This window comes from Staurois parvus, unplaced genomic scaffold, assembly GCF_062004578.1.
Source record: "Staurois parvus isolate SC_StPar_1 unplaced genomic scaffold, SC_StPar_1.0 ptg000135l, whole genome shotgun sequence".
NCBI classification, from domain to species: Eukaryota; Metazoa; Chordata; class Amphibia; order Anura; family Ranidae; genus Staurois; species Staurois parvus.
The window spans coordinates 2,237,501-2,262,106 of record NW_028317931.1 but is presented as its reverse complement, the minus strand read 5'-3'; the positions used below and the strand labels follow the sequence as shown (position 1 = coordinate 2,262,106).

Below are 24,606 nucleotides of genomic sequence, written 5' to 3'. Positions count from 1 at the left end.
TCTGTGTGCTGTGTGTTCTGGGTATGGTGTATGATCTGTGTGGTGTGTGTTCTGGGTATGGTGTATGATCTGTGTGGTTTGTGTTCTGGGTGTGGTGTATGATCTGTGTGGTGTCTGGTCTGGATGTGGTGTATGCTCTGCATGGTCTCTGTTCTGGGTATGGTGTATGCTCTGCGTGGTGACTGGTCTGGGTGTGGTGTATGCTTTGCGTAGTGTCTGGTCTGGGTGTGGTGTATGATCTGCGTGGTGTCTGGTCTGGGTGTGGTGTATGCTTTGCGTAGTGTCTGGTCTGGGTATGGTGTATGATCTGCGTGGTGTCTGGTCTGGGTGTGGTGTATGCTTTGCATAGTGTCTGGTCTGGGTGTGGTGTATGCTCTGCGTGGTGTCTGGTCTGGGTATGGTATATGATCTGCGTGGTGTCTGGTCTGGGTGTGGTGTATGCTTTGCATAGTGTCTGGTCTGGGTGTGGTGTATGCTCTGCCTGGTGTCTGGTCTGGGTATGGTATATGATCTGTGTGGTGTCTGGTCTGGGTATGGTGTATGATCTGCGTAGTGTCTGGTCTGGGTGTGGTGTATGCTCTGCGTGGTGTCTGGTCTGGGTGTGGTGTATGCTTTGCATAGTGTCTGGTCTGGGTGTGGTGTATGATCTGCATGGTGTCTGGTCTGGGTGTGGTGTATGCTTTGCATAGTGTCTGGTCTGGGTGTGGTGTATGCTCTGTGTGGTGTCTGGTCTGGGTATGGTATAGGATCTGTGTGGTGTCTGGTCTGGGTGTGGTGTGTGCACACACCATAGAGAGAAAAGCAACATCAAGACCATGCACCACATGTGGCACAACCCTTTTTTTTTAATAATTAGGTGCAGTCTCATTGCTGTGTGGTGTTTGTTCTGGATGTGGTGTGAGCTCTGTGTTTTGTGAGCCCTGTGTATTCTGATTGCTGTATCTACTCTGGGTGTGATGTGTATTCTGAGTGTTGTGTGTGCGCTATGCAGGGGCGGACTGACCATTTGGAAACGCGGGCACTGCCCGAGGGCCCAGGGTCAGTAGGGGGCCCCATGAGATGCCCCTGGTACCTCTTTCATAGGCTTTTTTGAGTTTGGGCAAGGACCCAGGGGCCCCATGATCCCCTATTGCCCGGGGGCCCCATGAGTTATCAGTCCGCCCCTGGTTCTATAGTATGTGTATTTTGAGTGCTGTGTATGCTCTATGGTATGTGTGTTCTGAGTGTGATGTGTATTCTGAGTGTGGTGTGTGCTCTGGGTGTGGTCTGTGTTTGGGGTGAACTGTATGTTCTGGGAGTGGTGTGTGCCCTATGTGGTGTGTGTTCTGGATGTGGTGTGTGCCCCATGTAGTGTGTATTCTGGGAGTGGTATGTGCCCTATGTGGTGTGCCATATGTGGTGTGTGTTCTAGATGTGGTGGAACACACAGCACATAAGGCACACGCCACACCCAGAACACACAGAGCACATAGGGCACACACCACACTTGGATAATGCATGTTCTGGGTGTGGTGAGTGTCTGGGGGGTGATGTGTGCTTTGTGTAACCAGAGTTCACACCACACAGAGCACACAACACACTTGGGTCATGCATGTTATTGGTGTGGTGAGTGTCTGGGGGTGATCTGTGCTTTGTGTACCCAGAGTAAACACCACCCAGAGCACACACCACACTTTGTTCATGACTGTTCTGGCTATGGTGAGTGTCTGGGGGTGATCTGTGCTTTGTGTACTTTGTGTACCAAGAGTACATACCACACAGAATACACACCACACTTGGGTTATGCATGTTCTGGGTATGGTGAGTGTCTGGGGGTGATGTGTGCTTTGTGTACCCAGAGTACACAGCACACTTGGATCAGTGATGAGTGTTCTGGGTGTAATGTGTCCCCAGTGTGGTGTGAGTTCTGAGTGTGGTGAACACACACTACACAAAGCACAGATCACACCCAGAATACACCCCACAGAGAGCAAGCAACACACCCCAAAACATACACCACACAGAGCACACACCATGTAACAAAAATAAACACACCAATGTTACTTGTGGTGGGGCATCAGATGAATATCCAAGTATGGTTACACTCCCAGGGGCATCATCCTGCAATATCCACAAGCAAAAATAAAACAAAATTATGGGACTTTAAATATGCCATCGGGAGTGGATACATAGAAGGAAGGTTAGAATACTGTAAAAAAAAAAACAATCAATTTTATTATAAAGAATCCAACTTGGACTGTTCATAAAATCATCAAGACAAGTGCAAAACACGATAAAACTTAAGACATAATCATATAGGCGTAACGATAGACAGTAACAGTAGCATATACGATCTACGCATTTCGCTGAGGTTTCTGCTTCATCAGGTCCTTGTACGCCATGTGTATACTTGACCAGAGGTAGTAATCTTGTGCTGAAATGTAAACAAAACACATAGACTGATAACACAAGAAAATTCAACCATCAAAATGTACAGATACAAGCAAAGGAAAAGAAAAAAAAGCACAATTCTGTCCATAACAGCAGGAAAAAAATAATTGGTTTCCATCCGGTAGTTTATGGCATCATTCAGAGAACAGGTAAGAGCCTGCCCCAACTGTTATCGACAGAATTGTGTGGTTTTGTTTTTTGTTTTGCTTGTATCTGTATATGTTTTTTAATTTATTTGTTTTGTTTACATGCCTCTGGTCAAGTACAAGGTCCTGATGAAGTGGAAATCTCTGCAAAACAAGTAGACTATATACGCTTCTGTTACTGTCCATTGTTACGTCTATTTACTTATGTCTTAGGTTTTATCATGCTTTGCACTTTTGCTATTTTATGAACAGTCTATGTTGGATTCTTTATATATGTATATTATATATATATATGATTGGTTTTTACCAGTTTTGTAATCTTCCTTCTATGTATCCACTCTTGACGGCATACTTAAAGTCCCATCATTTTGTTAAATTTTAGCTTGAGGCACCATATAACATAACGCATCATAGACATAGAGTACACATCATAAAGAGCACATGTCATCCCCAGAACTGAAAGCACACAGAATCACACACCATATACTCAAAACACCACTGCATGTCTATACCAGGGGCGGACTGACCATTCGAGCACTTGGGCACTGCCCGAGGGCTGGGGTCAGTAGGGGGCCCCATAAAATGCCCCTGGTACCTTTTTATAGGCTTTTTTGGGTGTGTTTTGAGTGTGGGCAAGGACACAGGGGACCCATGATCCCCAATTGCCTGGGGGCCCCATGAGTTGTCAGACCACCCCTGGTCTATACACTAACATTTGAACTGAATCTTTGTACATAAATATTTTAGTGTGCCTTAAATACCTTTAAAATCACAATCTCTAGTGCCTGCACATGAACCGTTTTTATGCCTCTCACTTTCAACATATATTAACACTTTACTCTGCACATCCCCCCATTCCCCCAATCACTGGACATAGGCCCTGTTCAGATCTTACGTAGTGGGAATGAGTGATTTTTAGTCCTCATGCACACTGGACATTTCGATAATGCTGGTAACGTTAGCTGTGTAAAGTCACATTAAAATGTGCGTTTTTCAGCTTTTTTAGAATTTTTGCATTAGCGTTTAGCACCGTTTTGCCATGTTTTTCTGTGTTTGCATTTTTTAGAGTTTTTTTTAACAAAAAAAATTTTTTTTGGTCAACAATGGTCCAGAAATGGCAGTTTGTAGCGTTTTACCGCGTTTTCCAGTGTTAGAACGTTTTTACAGCTAAAAAACACTTCTAGAAACATACTAGTCCTGGGTTTTTTCCCAGCCAAAAAACATCATAACATGATGGGGGGTTTACTAGCTGTAGAAAAAAACATCAGAAGCCAAAAACAGCCGCTGTAAAAATGTCAAGTGTGCATGAAGACTTAAAGCACAATTTACACGTGTTTTCCATTAACTTCAGCAGGCTGCCCTAGCTACTGCCTAAAAGAAGCTCCTGCTCCTTTTGGGAGATGAGCTTTGTGCAATTTTAAAGAAGAAGTATAGCCAAAGCTTTATTTTCCTATATTTCTATGGATAGCAGGAGTGCAGTTAGTTCCGCACTTCTGTGAACCGTCGGCTGATGTCACAGATCTGGTCCAGGCTCTGAAGAGTTCCTGACCAAATGGGAAGACTGAGCCAGCTGCTCCCTCCTCAGCCCGGCGCGCCAGTAAGTGCTGGAGGGGCAGATCAGAGAGCTGGAGACTGAAAGCCACTGCTGAGAATGGAGGGGAGAACTGAGTGTTCAGCTTTGTTTGATTGCTTAGTTCTCAGTGCAGAGCCAATGGAGTACAGCTGTGGACAAAAGTATTGAGAATGACACAAATATTCATTTTACAAAGTCGGCTGCTTCAGTGTTCTTAGATCTTTTTGACAGATGTTATGGTATACTGAAGTATAATTACAAGCATTTCATAAGTGTCAATGGCCTTTATTGACAATTACATTAAGTTTATGCAAAAAAGTCAATATTTGCAGCGTTGACCCTTACTTTTCAAGACCTCTGCAATTTGCCCAGGCATGCTGTCAATTAACTTCTGGGCCACATCCTGACTAATGGCAGCCAATTCTTGCAAAATCAATGCTTGGAGTTTGTCAGAATTTGTGTTGATGACAAATTCTCCAAATGACAAATTGATGACAAATTCTCCATGGGATTAATGTCTGGGGAATTTCCTGGCCATAGACCCAAAATTTAAATGTTTTGAGCCCCAAACCACTTCATTATCACTTTTGCCTTATGGCAAGGTGCTCCATCATGCTGGAAAAGGCATTGCTTGCCACCAAACTGTTCTTGGATGGTTGGGAGAAGTTGGTCACGGAGGATGTTTTTGTACCATTCTTTATTCATGGCTGTGTTCTTAGACAAAATTGTGAGTGAGCTCCACTCCCTTGGCTCAGAAGCAACCCCACACATGAATGGTCTCAGGATGTTACTTACTGTTGGCATGACACAGGACTGATGGTAGCTCTCACCTTTTCTTCTCTGCACAAGGTTTTTTCCAGATGCCCCAAACAATCGGAAAGGGGATTCACCAGAGAAAATTATCCCAGTCCTCTGCAGTCCAATCCCTGTACCTTTTTTATAATATCAGTCTGTCCCTGGTGTTTTTCCTGGAGAGAAGTGGCTTCTTTGCTGCCCTTCTTGACACCAGACTATCCTCCAAAATCTTCGCCTCACTGTGGGTGCAGATGCACTCATGCCTGCCTGCTGCCATTCCTGAGCAAGGTCTTCACTGGTGGTTCCCCAATCCTGCAGCTAAATCAACTTTAGGAGACGGTTCTGGTGCTTGCTGGACTTTCTTGGGCACCCTAAAGCCTTCCTCACAACAATTGAACCTCTCTCCTTGAAGTTTTTGATGATCTGATAAATGGTTGATTTAGATGCAATCTTAGAAGCAGCAACATCCTTGCCTGTGATTCTCTTTTTGTGCAAAGCAATGATGACTGCACATGTTTCCTTGCAGGCAACAATGGTTAACAGAGGAAGAATAATTATTTCTAGTCTCACCCTCCTTTTAAAGCTTCCAGTCTGTTATTCTAATTCAATCAGAATGACAGAGTGATCTCCAGCCTTGTCCTCATCAACACTGACACCTGTGTTATGAGACATAATGTCTGTTGGTCCTTTTGTGACACAACTGAAATGTAGTGGAAATGTTTTTTTGTGATTAAGTTCATTTTCATGGCAAAGAGAGACTTTGCAATTAATTGCAATTTATTTGATCACTCTTAATAACATTCTGGAGTATATGCAAATTGCCATCATAAAAACTGAGGCAGCAGACTTTGTGAAAATTAATATTTGTGTAATTCTCAAAACATTTGGCCAGGGGCTATACATATGCAGCTTTGGATCGATGCTGCATCCACCAAAGTCAGTATATACATTTTTTTTATTATTATTATTCCCATATTTCTCTTTTAAAGGCCCATTTTTCCACAATTTCGAGGTGAATATGTCATGTGACAATGAATAGCACCCAAACGTACGTTAGACATTTTACCTGCACGTGTTTTCAGTTGGAAACATGTTACTCGTGTTTCATGTGGATATGGGCAATATTTTATTAGCACAGAATATAGAATAAATGAATGCCACCACATACACTAAATAACTATTAACTACCCTCTCACTTTGATGAAACTATAGCAGAAAAAAAACACCAACTTGATGACCCAAGAATCCCCACACTCCTCAACTCTGGTTTAAGCAATGGTACATTTATGGCACAGCGTGATGAAACCATTGCCCTAGCAACACTGGCATCATCAAAGAAATACATTTTTAGCTTTTTCATTCCTTTTCTTAAAATATCATGGTTAACAGGAAGAATAACGAGTTCAAACCAAATCCTCCTTTTAAAGCTTCCAGTCTGTTGTTCTAAGGCTGGCCACACACTATACAGTTTTCTGTCCAATTTCTGCCCAATTTCCTTTAGATTTACCTTCAACTATGTAGTGCAAGGGCCTGCCCAGGGGCAGACTGACAACTCATGGGGCCCCCGGGCAATAGGGGATCATGGGGCCCCTGTGTCCTTGCCCAAACTCAAAAAAGCCTATGAAAAAGGTAGCAGGGGCATCTCATGGGGCCCCCTACTGACCCTGGGCCCAAGTTTCCAAATGGTCAGTCCGCCCCTGGGCCTGCCTAATTGGATACAATTGAAAGTGTTGTTAGGTTTGACCTCATATTATATGGTTTTTGGTAAATCTAAAGCAAATTTCTCAAGAAGATTGTATAATGTATGGCCAGCCTTAGTTGGAGGCCTTTGTAAATATGCTTCTCAATGAGAGTTTCAAAGGATTTCCATGTCTGGAGAACGCTTGCAATGTTATTACAGAGAAACAAATTACATGCAGATTAAATGAAGATGGAAACATATAAACCACCTGCCTGTGTGTTTGCTCCAACAGAAAGAAACTAAATGAACATACTTATATGTCAGAGTGATATATGCTAATGATTTTTCTCACATGATAAATCGTTACACAGAGAAGAATCTGTGGTGCTTTGTGAAGTTGGTACTGATGACATATATCATCAAGTTCTGAAAAGAAAATTAGATAAAGAAAAGCAGAGCTTGTGCAGCCAGAGCAAGAACAGGTCTAATTTCAAACAGATGTTAACATCGTTTTCCTAATGGAGACAGTCTGGAATTATAGACTGTTTGCTATTAGGTATGGACTTTTCCAGCTGTACAATCACCCAATTAAAAATTACAATGCATTCTGTAGCAAATTTTCATTTTTTTTAATCTTCTGACTAACAAGGGGCTTTATGCCAAAACCTGCACACGTTTTCTGTCAACAGCCAGTTGGAAACACATTACTCGTCTTTCATGTGGCTATGGGCAATATTTTGTTAGCACAGCATTTTCTGTCTATTTGCTTGCTCTGAATGACCCCATTCAAATAAAATGTTGTATAGAGTAAATGAATGCCACCACATACACTAAATAACTATTAAACGCTTTCACGCTGCCCTATAGCAGATAAACTGCTACAGGGCAGCAGGGGTGCGCAAAATCACACACACATATATATATATATATATATATATATATATATATATATACACATATATATATATATATATATATTCATGATTTTGCATTTCCAGGTAGAAGGGCGGTCGAGAACCGCGAGCGTACCCTACCCATGCCTCGGCAGTCAATCACTGGGTCCCGGCTGGTTATTACTCGCCGAGGAGCATTACCGACGGATGGAGAGAACTGTATGTAAACAATACAGTTCTCTCCCCTGTCAGCTCCGGACGTGAATTTGCATTTCCAAGTAGAAGGGTGCACGCAAGCCACATGCGCACCCTACCATTGCCACTATTTTGCGGCCTCGGCTGTCAATCACCGGATCCCGCCTGGTTATTACTCACCAGCAACTGGTGATCGAGGAGCATTACAGATGGACGGAGAGAACTGTATGTAAACAATACAGTTCTCTCCCCTGTCAGCTCCTGACGTGAATTTGCATTTCCGATTAGAAGGGCACATGCGAGCAGAGCACGCACCCTACCTTTGCCACTATTCGCAGCCTTGGCTGTCAATCAACGGGTCCCGGCTGGTTATTACTTGCTGGCACCTGGTGATCGAGGAGCATTACAGATGGACGGAGAGAACTGTATGTAAACAACACAGATTTCTTCCCTGTCAGCTCCTGCACACTACTTTGCATGGCTCTGCTATGTAGAGTCATGCAAAGCAGTGTGCTTACAGTTGAAAGCACACACACAACACAAATAAAAACAGCACACAGTTAACCCTTTGATTTCCCCATGTTACCCCCTTCCTTCCCAGTGCCATTGGTGTCAGTGCTTTTTATTAGCACTGATCACTGTATTAGTGTCACTGGGGATGCTTTTTACTAGCACTGATCTTTGTATTATTGTCACTGGGGATGTCAGTGATACCAAGTCAGTTCCCCCCAGTGTCAGAATGCCAGTTGTAGTCCCGCAGCCCCGCTATAAGTTGCTGATCGGCACCATTACTAGTTAAAATTAAAAAAATAAATAAAAAATAATAAAAATCCTAGTATCTATACCACCATTTGTAAACGCTATAACTTTCACGTAAACCAATTAATTTACATGTATTGGGATTTTCTTTTTTAGCAAAGACATGTCACAGAATACATTTTTGCCTAAATTTATGATGAAATTTGATTTTTTTTTTAATTTTTTACTGGGCATGTTTTATAGCAAAAAGTAAAAAATATTATTTTTTTCTAAAAATTGTCTGTCTTTTTTTCAATAGCACAAACAATTAAAAAAGCACAGGCGATCAAATACCACAGAAAGAAAGCCCTATTTGTGGGGGAAAAAAGGACGTACATTTCATTTGGGTGCAGCGTTGCATGATCGCACAACTGTAAGTTAAAGTAACGCAGCGCCGTAATGCAAAAAAAAATGGCCTGGTCAGGAAGGGGGGTAAATCCTCTGGAGGGCAAGTAGTTAACTGCCCTCTCATTTGGATGAAAATCTAGCAGAAAAAAAGCACCAACTTGATGACCCAAGAATCTCCACACTCCTCAACAAATGGTACATTTCTGGCACAGCGTGATGAAATCATTGCTCTAGCAACATTGGCATCATCAAGGAAATATAGCTTTTCCACTCCTTTTCTTAACATATGCAGAGTTTTAATGACCCTTAACAAGAGCCAATGTCACCAGAAAGGTCTAGAAGCAAAACAGAAATAATCAAAGGCTCCAGTTTGTCAATGGTGGCAATAACAGCAATTGGGTTAGTAGCACATACACCATTTTATTTTGGAACCCCCCCCCCCCCCATGTGGCTGAACTCAATGTATTGGAAAACTAATCATGCCATGTTAGTTTCAATCTACATTAGTGGTAACCAACTTTCTTGATATAGGGGCTTAAAGTGTGTCCTCTACCATCACCAAAGGGCCATGCAAAATATTTATTGAATGTAATGCTATAGAAAGCTGTAAAATACTGCAGGCATACAGTAGAAGATGATCAAAGACTACAGACAAGCTACAAAATATAATGAGGATTGGTATAGTCAGCACTCTTCTTCCAGAATAGTAAACTTTCTTAAACAAGTAAAATGTGCATATAAAATGGCTTACACATTTCGGCAATAAGCCTTAGTCATATCCATCTCTGGGCGTAGCATCTACTTGTTCATGCTACAAGATATGGCAAAGGACTGCAGACATGCTACAAGAAATGTTTAGAGACTGCCAACATACTACAGGAGTTGTTGGAGACTGGGGGCATGCTTGAGGAGAAAGTCATAGACTTGAGACAGAACTATTACATAAGGCTACTAGAGATCAGTTCTTTTAAATCCCTTTTTCAAACAATGCTTCCGAATTTGTGCTCCCTGCCGCCCCCTTAAGAAGGACTTGTGCGGCATTAGATATGTCTCTCATCAAGACTAATTATGAAAGTTCAGAGGACAAAGACATAAAAATAGAAAAAGCACAGAGGGCACAGAGAACGTAAGACAGTGTGAACAAAATAGACCCACCAATTTAACTACTGGAAGTCAATCACAAAGATATTTTCCTTCACTGTCTTGAGTAAGCACTTAAGTGCCAAAGAGCTACAACTTGGCACCATGGGGTCTATATCCTTGAGTAGAAGAGGGTACTGGAAGCATCCAGTACATAAGGGATACACAGTAACTAAAACTACTCATAGTTTTCCTATGCACCATTATCCCCATTCTGACATTTATCTGACTTTGTAAGTGTATTCAAAGGCAAGATGAGATTATGGCATGATAAGTGTAAAAGCAGTTAAACACAGAAGATAGATATGTTTAAGTGTTCAGTATTTGGCAAACACTATAAAGATGTTCATGTGTGTATGCAAGGAGATTAAGGATGAATTAACTTTGTAAGTGTGTGCAAAGATAAGATAAGATTATGGCATGATAAATGTAAAAACAGTTAAACAGTAGATGGATGCGTTTAATTGTTTAGTAATTGGCAAACACTATAGAGATGTTTAAGTGTACTAAAGGAAATTAAGGAAAAAATGAGAAAACAGTGTAAACCTCTTAGATGTTTAGTTACTTCCTGGCTAGGCAAGGAAATAATTTTCCATTTCTAGTGTGCATATACAGTATTTTAGGAGTAAACAACCCCAATTAATAAATATGAATTGCAAATAAAAACTTACACTGGACTTCGAAGTACATGGATTGTGTGTCTTGTCCAATGGTGTTACTAGCAATGCAGAAATATTCACCAGCATCGGTGTACTGGATGTCCTTAAGAGAGAGAGAGGACATCCTGATATGTCCCTGTACCACTATTCGTCCATCCAAAGTCTGCAAGGAGAAGAATCGTGTTAGCATACCTAAGCCATAAACACATCAGAAGTCAGCACAACGCTATGTAGAAATCCACATCTAGAGTTAAAACTGCTACAGTGGAAAATATTGTATTTGATAAATCCAAAAGTTGATGTATCCGAGACTACAGTCAGTCTCTGTATTTTAAGAGATGGACTTGTCATTGCACGTACACTATATTTTAATGCATGTTGACACATGGAGATTATCATTATGTGAGATAAACACAAAGAATTTATATTTTTTTCCAACCTAAACAACTACCTAAACATAATATATAGTCTTACTTTTGTAGGTTGCATTTTTATGGAAGAGCACCTATCAGTCTCAGAATGGAGACCTGAAGTCACCTGATTTTCCCAGACCTAAGCGTCACCATCATTACTAAACTCCCCTCAAAACTGAAGCTGCACCATACTATTAGTCAATAGTGTGATAAGAACATCATTTCTCATTGCTGAAGAAGCACCTAAACTTGATTCTGCCCTTTTCTTCTCATAAAAACAGCATTGATGCAGGCAAACATTTCATCAGCTTATGATGTATAGTAAAGTGTTAGGCTATATATATATATATATATATATCAGGGAGTGTCAAAATACATTTGACCATTTGATTGACAAGAGAGAGAAGTTGTGATTTTAATCATCTTGAAAGAATATAGTTGTGGCTTGGAAAATGTGAAATGGATTTGCTAGACTTGCATGAAAAAGAAAGGAAGCAAACTGAATTTATATGTAAGCCAGTTGTTATGTTGCTCCCAAAGAAACAGTTGGTGCATATAGAAATAACCACACCTAGGTAAAAATGTTGACATATTTATCTGAACAGTGTTTGCGTGTTATAATGCATAACTTTCATGTTCTAATGTCATGTGGGGCAATATGGGCAATATCTGCTTTTACAGCCCAACTATACTTTATATAGTTCATGACTGCAGTCCATAAAAACTTAAGGCCACAAATATGATAGATGTCCTGACGAAGACGAAGAAGGTAAACTGAACTTATGCCTGGTCAGCCTTTTTCTTCTCTGAAACCTACTTCAATTACAGCATACTTTCACCATAAAGGTGCTATCAACAGGCAAATGACTGTAAACAATTTGGCAATCTAATGTAATTATATCTCAGACTAATGTGCTGTAACCATTCTGAAATAGAAAGTGATTGCAAATTACATTTTTATGGGCTCCTAAATTGGGGAGTAATTGACAGTCATATGTTCTGTTTCCTTTAAGCCTTTCCTGTCCTTACAGCAGGTAATTTTTACAAAATCTTGCTGGAGGCACATTACAGTGCTGCACTACACACCGCACTTTTTATAATTACAAACCTAGCGCTTATAGTATAAACTGTGTTTCATTGCTTGGACCCTACAATTATTTAACAGAGGGATGTGATAGATGAAGACCCCCACATAACAACTTTTTGAATTTATTTCACATTAGAACTATTTATAGGGGTTGATTTACAAAAATGGGAAAGTGCAAAATCTGGTGCAGCTCTGCATAGAAACCAATCAGCTTTCAGGTTTTTATTTTTTTGTCAAAGCTTAATTGAAGAAGCTGAAGTTAGAAGTTGATTGGCTACCATGCACAGTTGAACCAGATTTTACACTCTCCAGTTTTAGCAAAATAAACCCCAAAGCATCTAACAGTAGGCTTTACAATATGTGTAATGGAGGACACCAATATACCTGTGTTGACCCTATCAACTCCAGTCTATCTCTTCTCTAATCCAAAAATAGCATTTGTAGACTAGAATTTGATTGGTTGTTATGCGTAACATATCTTAATATATTTACTTTAATAATCAAAGATAATCATGTAGTTTAGCATAAGGAAACTAATGCAGACCTGTGATTGCTTATTACACATTCAGCATATGACATTTCATTTTGCTCTTTAGCTCATACAGAGCCTAAGGGTGCCCTTAGATGAGCAGACTTCTCTCTAATATATATGGATGAGAAGACATTTGCCCATCTTGAAGTATATCCCTTGGTTTCAAGGACCTAGTTCAGGTCAGGCTCAATAGGAACTAGAGTCCATGGGCAATCCTTGGTAGTTGATTGGCTACCATACACAGCTGTGCCAGATTTAGCACTCTCCAGTTTTAGTAAAATAAACACCAAAGTGTCTAACAGTAGGCTTTACAATATGTGTAATGGAGGAAGCCAATATATCAGTGTTGACCACATCACCTCGAGTCCACCTATCTCTTCTCTAATCCAAAATAGCATTTGTGGACTAGAATTTGATTGGTTTTTATGAGCAACATATCTACATATATTTCCTTTAATAATCAAAGATAATCATGTAGTTTAGCATAATGAAACTAATGCAGACCTGCGATTGCTTATTACACATTCAGCACATTACATTTCTTTTTGCTCTTTAGCTCATACAAAGCCTAAGGGTGCCCTTAGATGAACAGACTTCTCTCTAAGATATATGGATGGGAAGACATTTGCCCATCTTGAAATATATGACTTGGTTTCAAGGACCTAGCTGAAGTCAGACCCTAGAGTCTATGGGCAGTCCTTTCCAGCTCTATTGCACAGAAAATGATCATATTCACTTACAGGGCAATTTTTTAAAAATTTGGATAAAATCTCTACACAATTCCTAGCACCTCTGAGTGCCATAAGCTCTTGTTATGAATTCAGAAAGGGTTCAAGAAGGATCACTTGTATTTATTAGGTAGCCTATGGTCACTTTAAGTGCTATGTCTATCTGCCCTGCCCCTCCAGCCCTCACTCCAGTGGCGGGCTGTGGAGGTGGGACCTGCTGGTTCAGGTTCTGAGAGGCTCGTTGAGAAGCTATGCTAGCTGCCGGTCCAGGCATCTGGGTGGATTTCGACCATATGGTCAGAATCTTTTCAGAACCTAGATCGGCTATGAGCTAGCAAAATTAACTGCACTCCTGTGATCCATAGGAGAAGTACAGCCAAAAAAAAGCTTTGGCTATACCTCTCCTTTAGGGAAGTTGAAAAATAACAGACTTCCTGCCTTTATCACCAGGTGGAAAAAACTTAAAAAAAAAAAGAAAACCAAAACAGTCACCACATCCAAGAACTGGTAAGCTCTGCAACATAATAACATTTTTGTTATTTTTTTAGTTTATTACTGCTTTAACTATTAAATGGTGTTATTTCTGCAAGCGATTCTTATATAGGTTATGAAAATAAGTTCACGCATTGCTAATGTAGGCAACAGCTTCACCCCTACCAAATGTCCAAATCATTTTTAAAGTTCCTCAACCCCAAAGTAAAGTAATTTTTCTGATTCTGCTATTCATGAATAATTTCCTGTGTCAAGCCTTCAATCTTCAGGATGTGCTAATGAAACTAGGACTTGTATTAAAAAGACTTGGAAATTAGGTCATCTTAGCAGGAGACTAAGAATAGAGCCTATACTTTTTCCATCTATATAAATAAAATGGAATACTAAATTTAAATACCATTTTGAAGTTACTTTGCGGGAGACAACCCATAAAAAGTCATTTTTAAAAGGAAACCTGCACTGAAAGAAATACATGTAGATTGCCGTAGCTGTCAACCCTCCAAACATGTTAATTTTGTCTTCAGTGTTTCCTGAATCACTGACCCTGTCCAAGTATGCAACATGTAAGGTTAGAACCTCAAACCTTTTCTTTAAACTAATGCTTACTATATTTTGCAAATTACAGACTCCCTTAATTTGGTATGTATATATACTTAAACAGAAAAACGGGGCTGTATATACCTACGCACTAGATCACCACAGGGAGAACCAATGACCTAATGATTTTTAGGATTTTAATAAACTGCAGGACTATTGTGTGTGTTGTTTTCAAATACTATTAGGATGGGAAAAATAAACACTCATAATGCTCCCAAAGAGAAAAAAAATCAGACTAGGAGATTATGGAAACATATATCTACATGTATATCACACAAATTCTCCTGTCCTAGATGTAATGAGGTGGAGTTCGAGGTTCAGCCAAAACTACGTTAAACACAGAGAAAATGATAAAACCACTATACTGTGGTAAATAGACTCTCCCCCACTCCAAAATGGGGAGTTACATAACAATATCTATTGGCTTTCAAAAGTTAAGATACCCCAATGTGGTTTGATTTCAATGATTAGAGCGTACCAATGTGGCAGTGGTTTCAACATCTATTCCACCAGCTGACTAGCTCCAAAATCTATATACTACAGAGAGGGTGCATATATACAAATGGTGGGGTTGAAGGACAGCTAGGGTGTTCAATCTGGTGAACCACTCTTATCCAGCAGCCCTCCAAAACTACAATAATAAATAAAAAAGGCCAACAGAAATGATAAACTGGCTGAAAAAATGTCAAAAAGAGCTCCACCATTAACCAAAGGAGATATTGGAGTGGTTGGTCACCATCCTACTTGCACTTATTATTATTTATTTAATTACTTTGTTTGGTTTTAGTAGGATGGTGACTGATCACCCCAATTCCTCCTTTGGTAAGTGGTGGAGCTCTTTTTGAAAGGTATTCAACCAGTTTATCTCTTCTTTTGGGCTTTTTTATGTGTTCTAGTAGCTTTTTATTTGTGGGGGGGGGGGGGGTTGGCTGCTGGATAAGATCGGTTCACAAGATTGACCACCCTAGCGGTCCTTCAACCCCACCATTTGTATATATGCATCCTCTCTGTAGATTTTGAGGCTAGCCAACTGATGAATAGGCTGGTGAAACCACTGCCACATTGATGCGCTCTAATCAGTGAAATCAAACTGCAGAAGAGTAGCTTTAATATTCAAATCCAATAGACATTGTTCATGTGACTTCTCATGTTGGAGATTATATTTACCACAGGGTGGTGTTTTTATAATTTTCCCTGTGTTTAACATAGTTTTGGCTGAAGCTCTAACTCCACCTCATTACATCTAGAACAGGAGAATTTGTGTAATATATCGATTTATGTTTCTTTTATCTCCTAGTCCACTTTTTTCTTTTTGGGAAGAATATGAGTGTTCATTTTACCCATCCTAATAATAATTGAAAACAACATACACAAAAGTCCTACTATTTATTACAATTCTACAAAGTGTTATTGGTTCTCCTGGTGGCGATATGGCTTGTTGGTATATGCACCCCCTGTTCTGTTTAATTATATAGAACCTCAAATCTGTATAACTGTTTTGGATCAGTAACTCAGAATTTTGGATGTATCGGACTGTCATGACAATGAAGCATCTAGGAGAGATCAACAATGGCACTGTTTCTTTCAGTGCAGTTTTTCGTCAAAAGACAGTTGCAACCAATCTAGGCTAAAAGCTAAAATCTAAAGGCACATATAAAAACACCCTTTACTCAAGGCATGCATGCTGGTATCTTAAACCTTTCTTTATATTAACATCCCCTCACCCCCTGTAAACCAGAAGTCAAGCTCAGAGTGGGAGTGCCAAAACTATTAGCCAGCTGAACTACTTTGTATTGCAGTACCATAGCAGAAGTACAGTATAAACTCCTAAACAAATAAGCAAGTCAGCCTATCATATCAAATAATTCTTTAGTTTCTTTTCCCTTTTTTGTCTTTTGTTCACAATATTTGATATTTTAAGGGACCTACAGGCTACAGCAGCCATGACATTGCCTACCTTTTGGTTCTCTTGCACAATATTTCAGTTATTAATCTATTCAGAATTGTTAGAATAAAAAGATAGGCAGCAGATGGCCAGATGTCATAGCCAAATCCTCCATCTATACAAAATTATTTATAGTGTTCCAACAACAAGACACTTACACATCCATATCATTTCAAACTACAGTCATTTATTGTAAATGTTACATGAACACCTCTTAATGAAATTACATGAGGTTTTGTTAGAATAGAGTATGACTACATGGAAGTAGCTGTTATTTCGATATTAAAGGTTAATGTCTAACATGGGATGAAACAAGCTGGGTTGGTGCAAGTTTAGTTAGATACTAAAATAAAATGTTTTTCCTTTACATATATGTGGTGCTAACTGTAACAATGTACGCTGACAAATAAACAAATGATAAAAAAATATTTGAAGTGTTACTTTATTAAACATCTTGCTCTGCAAAGTTATACATCTATATGGAAGGCAAGGTACAACCGACATCAACTGACTTCCTGGAACTGTGCATGAACATTAAGCAATTGTATTCTAAGGGTCATGTAAGAATAGGAATTCTGCTGTTGGTAGTAAATTGTAAGTGACAAGTTGAGTCCACTTCTTCTATGGTGTCACTCTCATTATAGGTTTATCACACAAAGAACAGTTGTAATTTGGTTAGTCTGTCTTTGGAGATGGCTCAAAATCTTCTCTGTGATATTAGCCCTATATACTGGCATACCAATTTTCAGGCAATTTTAAATAAACCGGCTTTTTGTTGCAAAAACGATGGAACAAATCAAAAGGACCTACAACCAACATAATAGATAATTTCACAATATCAATATAAACTGCTAATGTTAGGTTATATTTATCTCTTTGCAGTCAAAATGTGGTTGAAATGGACTGAAAATTATAAATATATTTTCTCAGAGCTGGATTTTGTGTGGTGTTACACTTAGGTCCCCCAAATTGAGCCACCCTGTCCCTGTGACACAACAACAACATGTTACCAAGTGCAATGCCTATCTTCTTCATAGTACAGATTTGAGGTCCTAGTGGCACCTTCAGTGAGAACAGATGATGGTTTGGTACCATTAGCGTAGGTTCAAGGCATAAGGTACAGTGTTAAGCTGCCCGTACACTAGTAGGATTATTCATTTTAACAATGTTTGTTCGATTTTCTAATCATTAGTGGGGTCAAATTGACATTAGTGATGGGAAAGCATGGATGATCAGGATGGAAAATTTTTCTCCAATGAATGAATTTATAACAGTGTATGTGTTTTCATTTGGGAGAGACCAGAACGTTAAAAGCGAACAAAAAATGTAAGTACGTTCAAACAAATTTGTCAAGTCTCCAGATAATCTGTTGTACAAATTTCCCTACAAATGTTTCTACAAAAATTTTTTTCAAAACCTACTAGTGTATGGCCAGCTTTACGTACTACTGCAAGTTGTAAAAGTTCTCTAAGTACAGAAATGAGTGTCTTTCAGTAACAGATGTCAAATTAGCAGCCACTGCTCCTGAAACTGCAGACAGCACTAATACGACCCGACCCATGACCTAATTTTGGGGCAGGCTAATCAATCCAGTGCCCTCTTCTGCTGCCTTTGATAAGGGTCATCCATTACTCTAGGTTTGTAACTTAGTAAATCTCAGGTGTCAAAGTTTCAAAGCATTTGTATAGCCAATTTTTTTTTCTTTCAGTTTTTGGATAGAGGAACATATGGTTTAAAGTAGTAATAAACCCAAATGTAAACAATTATTATATTGCAGCTTACCAATTCTTAGATGTGATGACATAACAAGCTGTCCTACAAATTTAGTAGTTTAGAGGGATGAGACAAACCATTTACCACTGAGAGGGGTTCTTACAATGATCAGCTGGTATTTTTTCATGCAACATCAAAAAAGAAAAAAAAAACTGTTCTTGTGTAACTGTGGAATGAGCTGTAGTTTGGCTTCAATTTGTGTATCTAAATCTGCTAGTCCATCTAACACTACTCTCCCCCAGACTGATAATGCTGCTGTTCAAAGGTGTCTCTGTGCTCTTTCATCCAGAGCAGGGGCACTCTAATACGGGGGGGGGGGGGGATTTACTAAAAGTGGCGTACACAGAATCCGGTGCAGCTGTGCATAGTAACCAATCAGCTTCTAACTTCCAGTGGTTGGAAAGGCTGTAAATAAACCTTCTGCATTCTGCTCCACCCACAACCGCCCCAAAAGTCACCTGAGCAAATTCTCGATCCAGAGATGTGCACAGGAGCCTTGGCTGTCCTAATTCTTTCTCTCCTCATTGGCTGAGACAGCACCGGGAGCCATTGGCTGAGACAGCAGAGGGAGCCATTGGCTCCCACTGCTGTCAATCACAGCCAGTGTGCCAATGAAGAGAGAGTGGGTCTCAGGAGTGAACACACACCAATGTCCCAATAGCAAGCAACTTGCTATTGGGGTTACTGGTCAAGGGGGAGGAGCCAGGAGGGCGGAGGACCCTAGAAGAGGAGGATTGGGGTTTCTCTGTGGAAAACCATTGCACAGAGCAGGTAAGTATAACGTTTCTTTTTAACAAACCTTTAATATTACTTTCAGCTTGTTCAATTAAGTAGACAATAAATCTGGAAGCTGATTGATTACTATGCACAACTGCACCAGATTCTGTGTACACCAGTTTTAGCAAATCTCCCCCGAAGGGTGTTACTGGGCCAGATGACCAGGGGAAAACAGAAGAAAAAAAGCCTTAAAAAAAGAATATGAATGCAGCCATCACATCTAAGGATTGGTATGCTGTAATATATTACATTTTTGGTTTCAGGTTTAGTACCGCTTTAACACTCCCAAACAGTTTATTTTTTGTTGTTTGTGTCCTGTTTCAGAGATTTGTATTCACTTTCTGTCTCAGAGATGCAACAAGAAGGGAATGGAAATCTACATCAGACAAAGGTCAATGGGTACAGGTGCCCTAATTGGAAGATTTACCCATGCAACGCGTGCTGATCCCAACTGTAAAGTTTTATTTTTTCCCTTGCTTAACCACTTGCCTACCAGGTACTTTTACACCCTTCCTGCCCAGGCCAATTTTCAGCTTTCAGTGCTGTTGCACTTTGATTGACAATTATGCAACATTGTACTCATATTACATTTTTGTCATTTTTTTCACATAAATAGAGCTTTCTTTTAGTGGTATTTAATCGCTCCTGAGTGTTTTATTTTTTTGTACTATAAACAAAAAAAGAGCAAAAATCTAAAGCAAAAACATTTTTTTCTTTGTTTCTATTATAAAATTTTGTAAACAGGTAACTTTTCTCCTTCACTGATGTGTGTTGATGAGGCTGCACTGATAGGAAGCACTGATGGGCACTGAGACAGCACTGATGGGCACTGATGAGGTAGAATGGATAGGCAGCACTGATGGGCACTGATGAGGTGGCACTGATGAGGCGCCGCTGGTGGGAATTGGTGAGGAGGCACTGATGATGCTTCACTGATATGCATCAATGATGGGCACTGATAGACGGCACTGATGGGTGACACTGACAGGTGGCGCTGACTGGTGGCACTGACTGACAGCACTGACTGGCAGCACTGCTGGGCACTGATGGACGACACTGCAGGGCACTGATGTGTGCAACTGTTGGGTAGCACTGCTGGGCACTGCTGGGTGGCACTTCTGGGCAGCACTGCTGGGTGGCACTTCTGGGCAGCACTGCTGGGCACTGATCATCAGGGCACTGATCATCATCCCATTTGCTGGGTATTGGTAGTACCTGGTATTGGTAGTACTTTCCTCACGCTGTGACAGCGTGAGAAAAGTGCTGCCATAACCGGCAACTGTATTAACATTTTAACCTGCTGTGTCATTGGACACAGCTCATCACGGGGTAAAAGGTCACTGTGATTGGCCTTTTACCTCATTATATGAGCAGCTGTGTCTATAGGACACAGCGATCATGGAAAACGCCGGGTGCATGCAGCTGGGGGAGCGCGGGAGGACACGTTCTGGGAGGATGTCATATGGCGCCCTCCCAGAACTGGACAAATGTGCTGTAGCCATCATTTGGCTATAGCATGGTTGGCAAGTGGTTAATGACTAGATGACAATAGTCAGCAGGAAGAAAGGGGAGAGGATTACTCTAACCAGCAGGGTCAAAGAAAGCAAAAAAAAGGGGGCATTGGGCTCTAATCCTTACCTACGCTATCCAAAACTAAAAAGAACGTTGACTGTAAAAACACTTTACTATTAGAACTATCCCTATTGGTTCCAAGCCATCCATAGGGCCAACAGGCTACAGGAACCAAGCCAATGATGCAGTCTAGTAGATGCAGACCAATCTAAATAGTTCATAGTATTGACAATTTTACCCATGAGACCAAAAGTGATTTTACCACAAATTGTTTCTGTGCTTTGAACATTATGTTGTTGCTCATTAAAAATAGGCCACGGTAAACATAATGGGTAATTGTATATTAACTGGTTGGAATGTCAAAAGAAAATGTGAATTTATTTTCCTAAAATCGGTTGCATGAAATAAATTGTTAGCTATTTGATGTGGGAAACCAACAGCGAACATACAAACAGAATATAAGGAAATATGGACAGTTCAATAATTCAGAGAGTCTTGTAAAAGTCACGGTGAGTAGCATGAATTATGGATGCTGAACAAACCTATTTAAAAAATCATAAACCTTATAAATGCAATGGTATGTTTATGTGTGTGCTGCATGACATCTGGCCCAGGCTTTTATGGTGGCAATCTATTAATAAAAGCATCTACAGTATATTCATATAAGAGGTGACTGAGAAAGGGAATGCCAAGTTTGCCAACAGACAGGAGCAAATAACTAATAATCCACTCAGAAATTCAGTCAATCAGATCCTTACAAAGTAAATATGAATTTTTTTTGTGAGCGGGTTCTAATCAACAATTTTTGCATTGTTGCACTGTTTGTACAGTATTAACCACTTGCCCACAAAGCACTTTTACCCCCTTCCTGCCCAGGACAACTTTCAGCTGTCAGCATTGTTGTACTTTCAATGACAATTGCGCGTTGCATGTTGAGTGTTGCATGCAACACTGTACCCATATGAAATTTTTATATTTTTTTTAACACAAATAGAGCTTTATTCTGGGGGTATTTAATAATCCACAGGGGTTTTATTTTTTGCTAAACAAACAAAAAAAAACCAAACGTTTTGAAAAAAAAAAATGTTTTTCTTAGTTTCTATTATAAAGGCTTCCCTGATGGGCACTGATGAGGCTGCACTGATAGACAGCACTGATGGGTACTGATGAGGCTGCACTGATGAGGCTTCACTGGTGGGTATTGATAAGGATGCACTGGTGAGGCTGCATTGATATGCAGCACTAATGGGCACTGATAGATGGCAATAATGAACAATGACAGATGGCAGTGATGGCACTGATAGGCAGCACTGAAGGACACTGATAGGCAGTATTGATAGGTGGCACTGACTGTTTTCACTGATGGGCACATATTGGCAGCAATAATGGGCATTGACGGGCAGCACTGCTGGGCACTGATTGGCATCACTGATGGACACTGATTGGCTGCACTGATGGACACTGATTGGCTGCACTGATGGACCTTGATTGGTATTGATAGGCACCACTGATGGGCACTGTTGAGACTGCACTGATAATTAGGGCACTGATAATCGGTGTCCTGATTATCAGTGTAGATGTCCCCTTTCACACTTGCCAGTTACCCTCCAATATTAAATGAGCCTGCTTGTGGTGGAGATTGGGTTCTCTAGCCAAGAAATGTCCCACAGCTGTAAGGCCAGCCTCATGCGGGATAGAAATACACAATGAACAAACATCAAGTGATGACCAGAAGTAGGATTCTTTCCATGTATAGTAGGACAAGGTGTCAAGTAGATGAAGAGAGTCCCGCACATACGACAGGAGAGCCTGAACTATGGGTTGCAGAAAAAAATCCACATATTGGGACAAGCCACTGGTCAGGATCTCTGTGGCCGCAATGATGCGTCTGCCACTAGGGCAGGTAAGATTCTTGTGCACCTTAGATAAATGATAAAAGTAGGGATGTCTTTAGCATTCCCTATACAGGAAATGGAATTCCACCAAGTCAATGATCCTGTTGTGGAAAGCGGTGTCAATCAAAGTTTTGAGTTCGGCCTTGAACGTAACTAGGGGATCACCCAAAAGTTTTTTGTAGGTGTGTTGATCAAAAATTAGTCTGACTGCCTCACGTAGATAATCAGATTTATTTTGGATAACAATGCCTCCTCCCTTGTCTGCATGTTTGATAACTATGTCATCATAGGCAGCTAAGTGGTCCAAAGCTAGTCTCTCTGATCTGTTGAGATTATGATTCTTGTAAAGGCTCGAATGAGTGGTGGAGCACAATTTGAGTATGTCTGCATAAGTGTATTGATAAAATTTGTCCATGAATGGATCTTTAGCATGAGTAGGATAAAAAGAGGCAGGGGGCTTGAGTCCCTTGTGTGAAATGGAAGCACAAGAGATGGGAGCATAATGGGACTCATCAGCGGCTACCTGATCTGCCAAGCATTCTTCCAGGGCGGCCAGTGCCATCGAATCCTCCAGATCCCACACCCCATCCTCAACAGATACAGGGGAAGATGGATCAGTAGTGTTGGAACTGAGGCTCTTACTGTAATAAAACTGTTTTAGCGTTAATTTACGAATGAATCTATTTAGATCTCAAAAAAGTGTAAAAGAGTTAGGGGGATTAGTAGGGGCAAAGTTTGAACCTTTCTTAAAGAGGGAAGTCTCGTTTGATGTGAGTATATGTGAAGAAAGATTGAATATTTTTATGGTATCTGTACTGACTCTGTGTGGTATCTTATTCTTGTGCTTCCCACCTCGTCTGCCTCTTCTCTTGTTTTTCTTTTTGCAGTCTTGTCCTGTGTGTGACGGAGTGGGGAGGGGGGCACTAAAAAAGGTAAACCTTAGGTGGATGGTTCATCATTAGGGATAGGCAGACTGGAGGCTATGGAGGTGCTATTGGAGGAATGCCCTTTAGAGGAACCAAAATTACTATGGAGAGTGATCTCCTGAGTAAACCTGTCAGTGGGAAAAGTGGGATCAGGATGGGACTCATCCATGGTTAGATTAGTCCTGCAAGGTCCCTCCTGAGTGCTAGTATGAATAGAACTGGCACAGTGGTAAGTATTGGGGGGAAATGTTGCTTAAGCATTATGAGAGTTCAATATAGAGGTAGAGGTAGTGTCCAAGAGGACAACAGGGGCAGAAAGAGGACAGACATCTGGAATGAGACTGATGGGGAATCGTATTGTTGGATATTATAAGAAACATTTCATGACGCTATCTAATACTGGGTTGAGTGTATGCAGGAGTGGGCGTGTGACGATGTCTCCTACTGCCCGAAGCCCAGGTGTTATGTTGTTGTATGTGATTCTTTTAATCAACTTCGAAGAAATAGGTCGGAGGCTCATAAGCCCCCCCCCCCCATAAGGCTGGCCTCACAGCCATGGGAACCCAATCTCCAACATAAGCAGGCCCACTTCATATTGGAGGGTATTAAATTCTGCTTAGAGCACAATTATTTTAAGTTTCAGGGGGGATACTATCTCCATGTGCATGGCACTGCCATGGGTGCGTCCTTTGCACCATGTTATGCCAACCTAACCATGGGCTAGTGGGAGGAGCATTTGGAGATGTAACCCCTATGCTGAACATTAGAGATGAGCGAATCGAACCTGGCGAAGTGGAATACGTTTCGAATATTAGCAAACTTCGGATGCGCGAATCGAATTTTCCCCAATCGGCCGATTTTCATCCCTTCTACAGCTGGCAAAAAGTGTCCCTGCAGAGAGCTCCGCTATTTCTGACAGTTCTCTGACAGTTCCTTCACATTTACAGCAGTTGAAACATTGTATCTATTTGTTTCCATTTAGGATACAGATGTTTTTATTCGGAAACAAATAGATACAATATTTCAACCGCTGTAAATGTGAAGGAACTGTCAGAGAACTGTCAGAAATAGCGGAGCTCTCTGCAGATACACTTTTTGCTGCACTGGAATTCTTCTTCATCCTCATCCTACTTCTTCTTCTTCTTCATCCTCATCCTACTTCTTCTTCTTCTTCTTCATCCTCATCCTTCTTCTTCTTCATCCTCATCCTA

General features: G+C 40.5%; 1 protein-coding gene across 7 annotated transcripts in view; it reads right to left on the bottom strand.

Moving 5' to 3' along the window:
* NCAM1 (neural cell adhesion molecule 1) overlaps positions 1–24,606 on the bottom strand; it is a 510,722-nt gene that overhangs the window by 98,591 nt on the left and 387,525 nt on the right. For all 7 annotated transcript variants that reach the window (XM_089673069.1, XM_089673073.1, XM_089673071.1 and 4 more), the window contains one exon: positions 10,671–10,821. In XM_089673069.1, the coding sequence (XP_089529195.1) occupies positions 10,671–10,821 (151 nt within the window). The remainder of the gene's footprint in view (positions 1–10,670; positions 10,822–24,606) is intronic.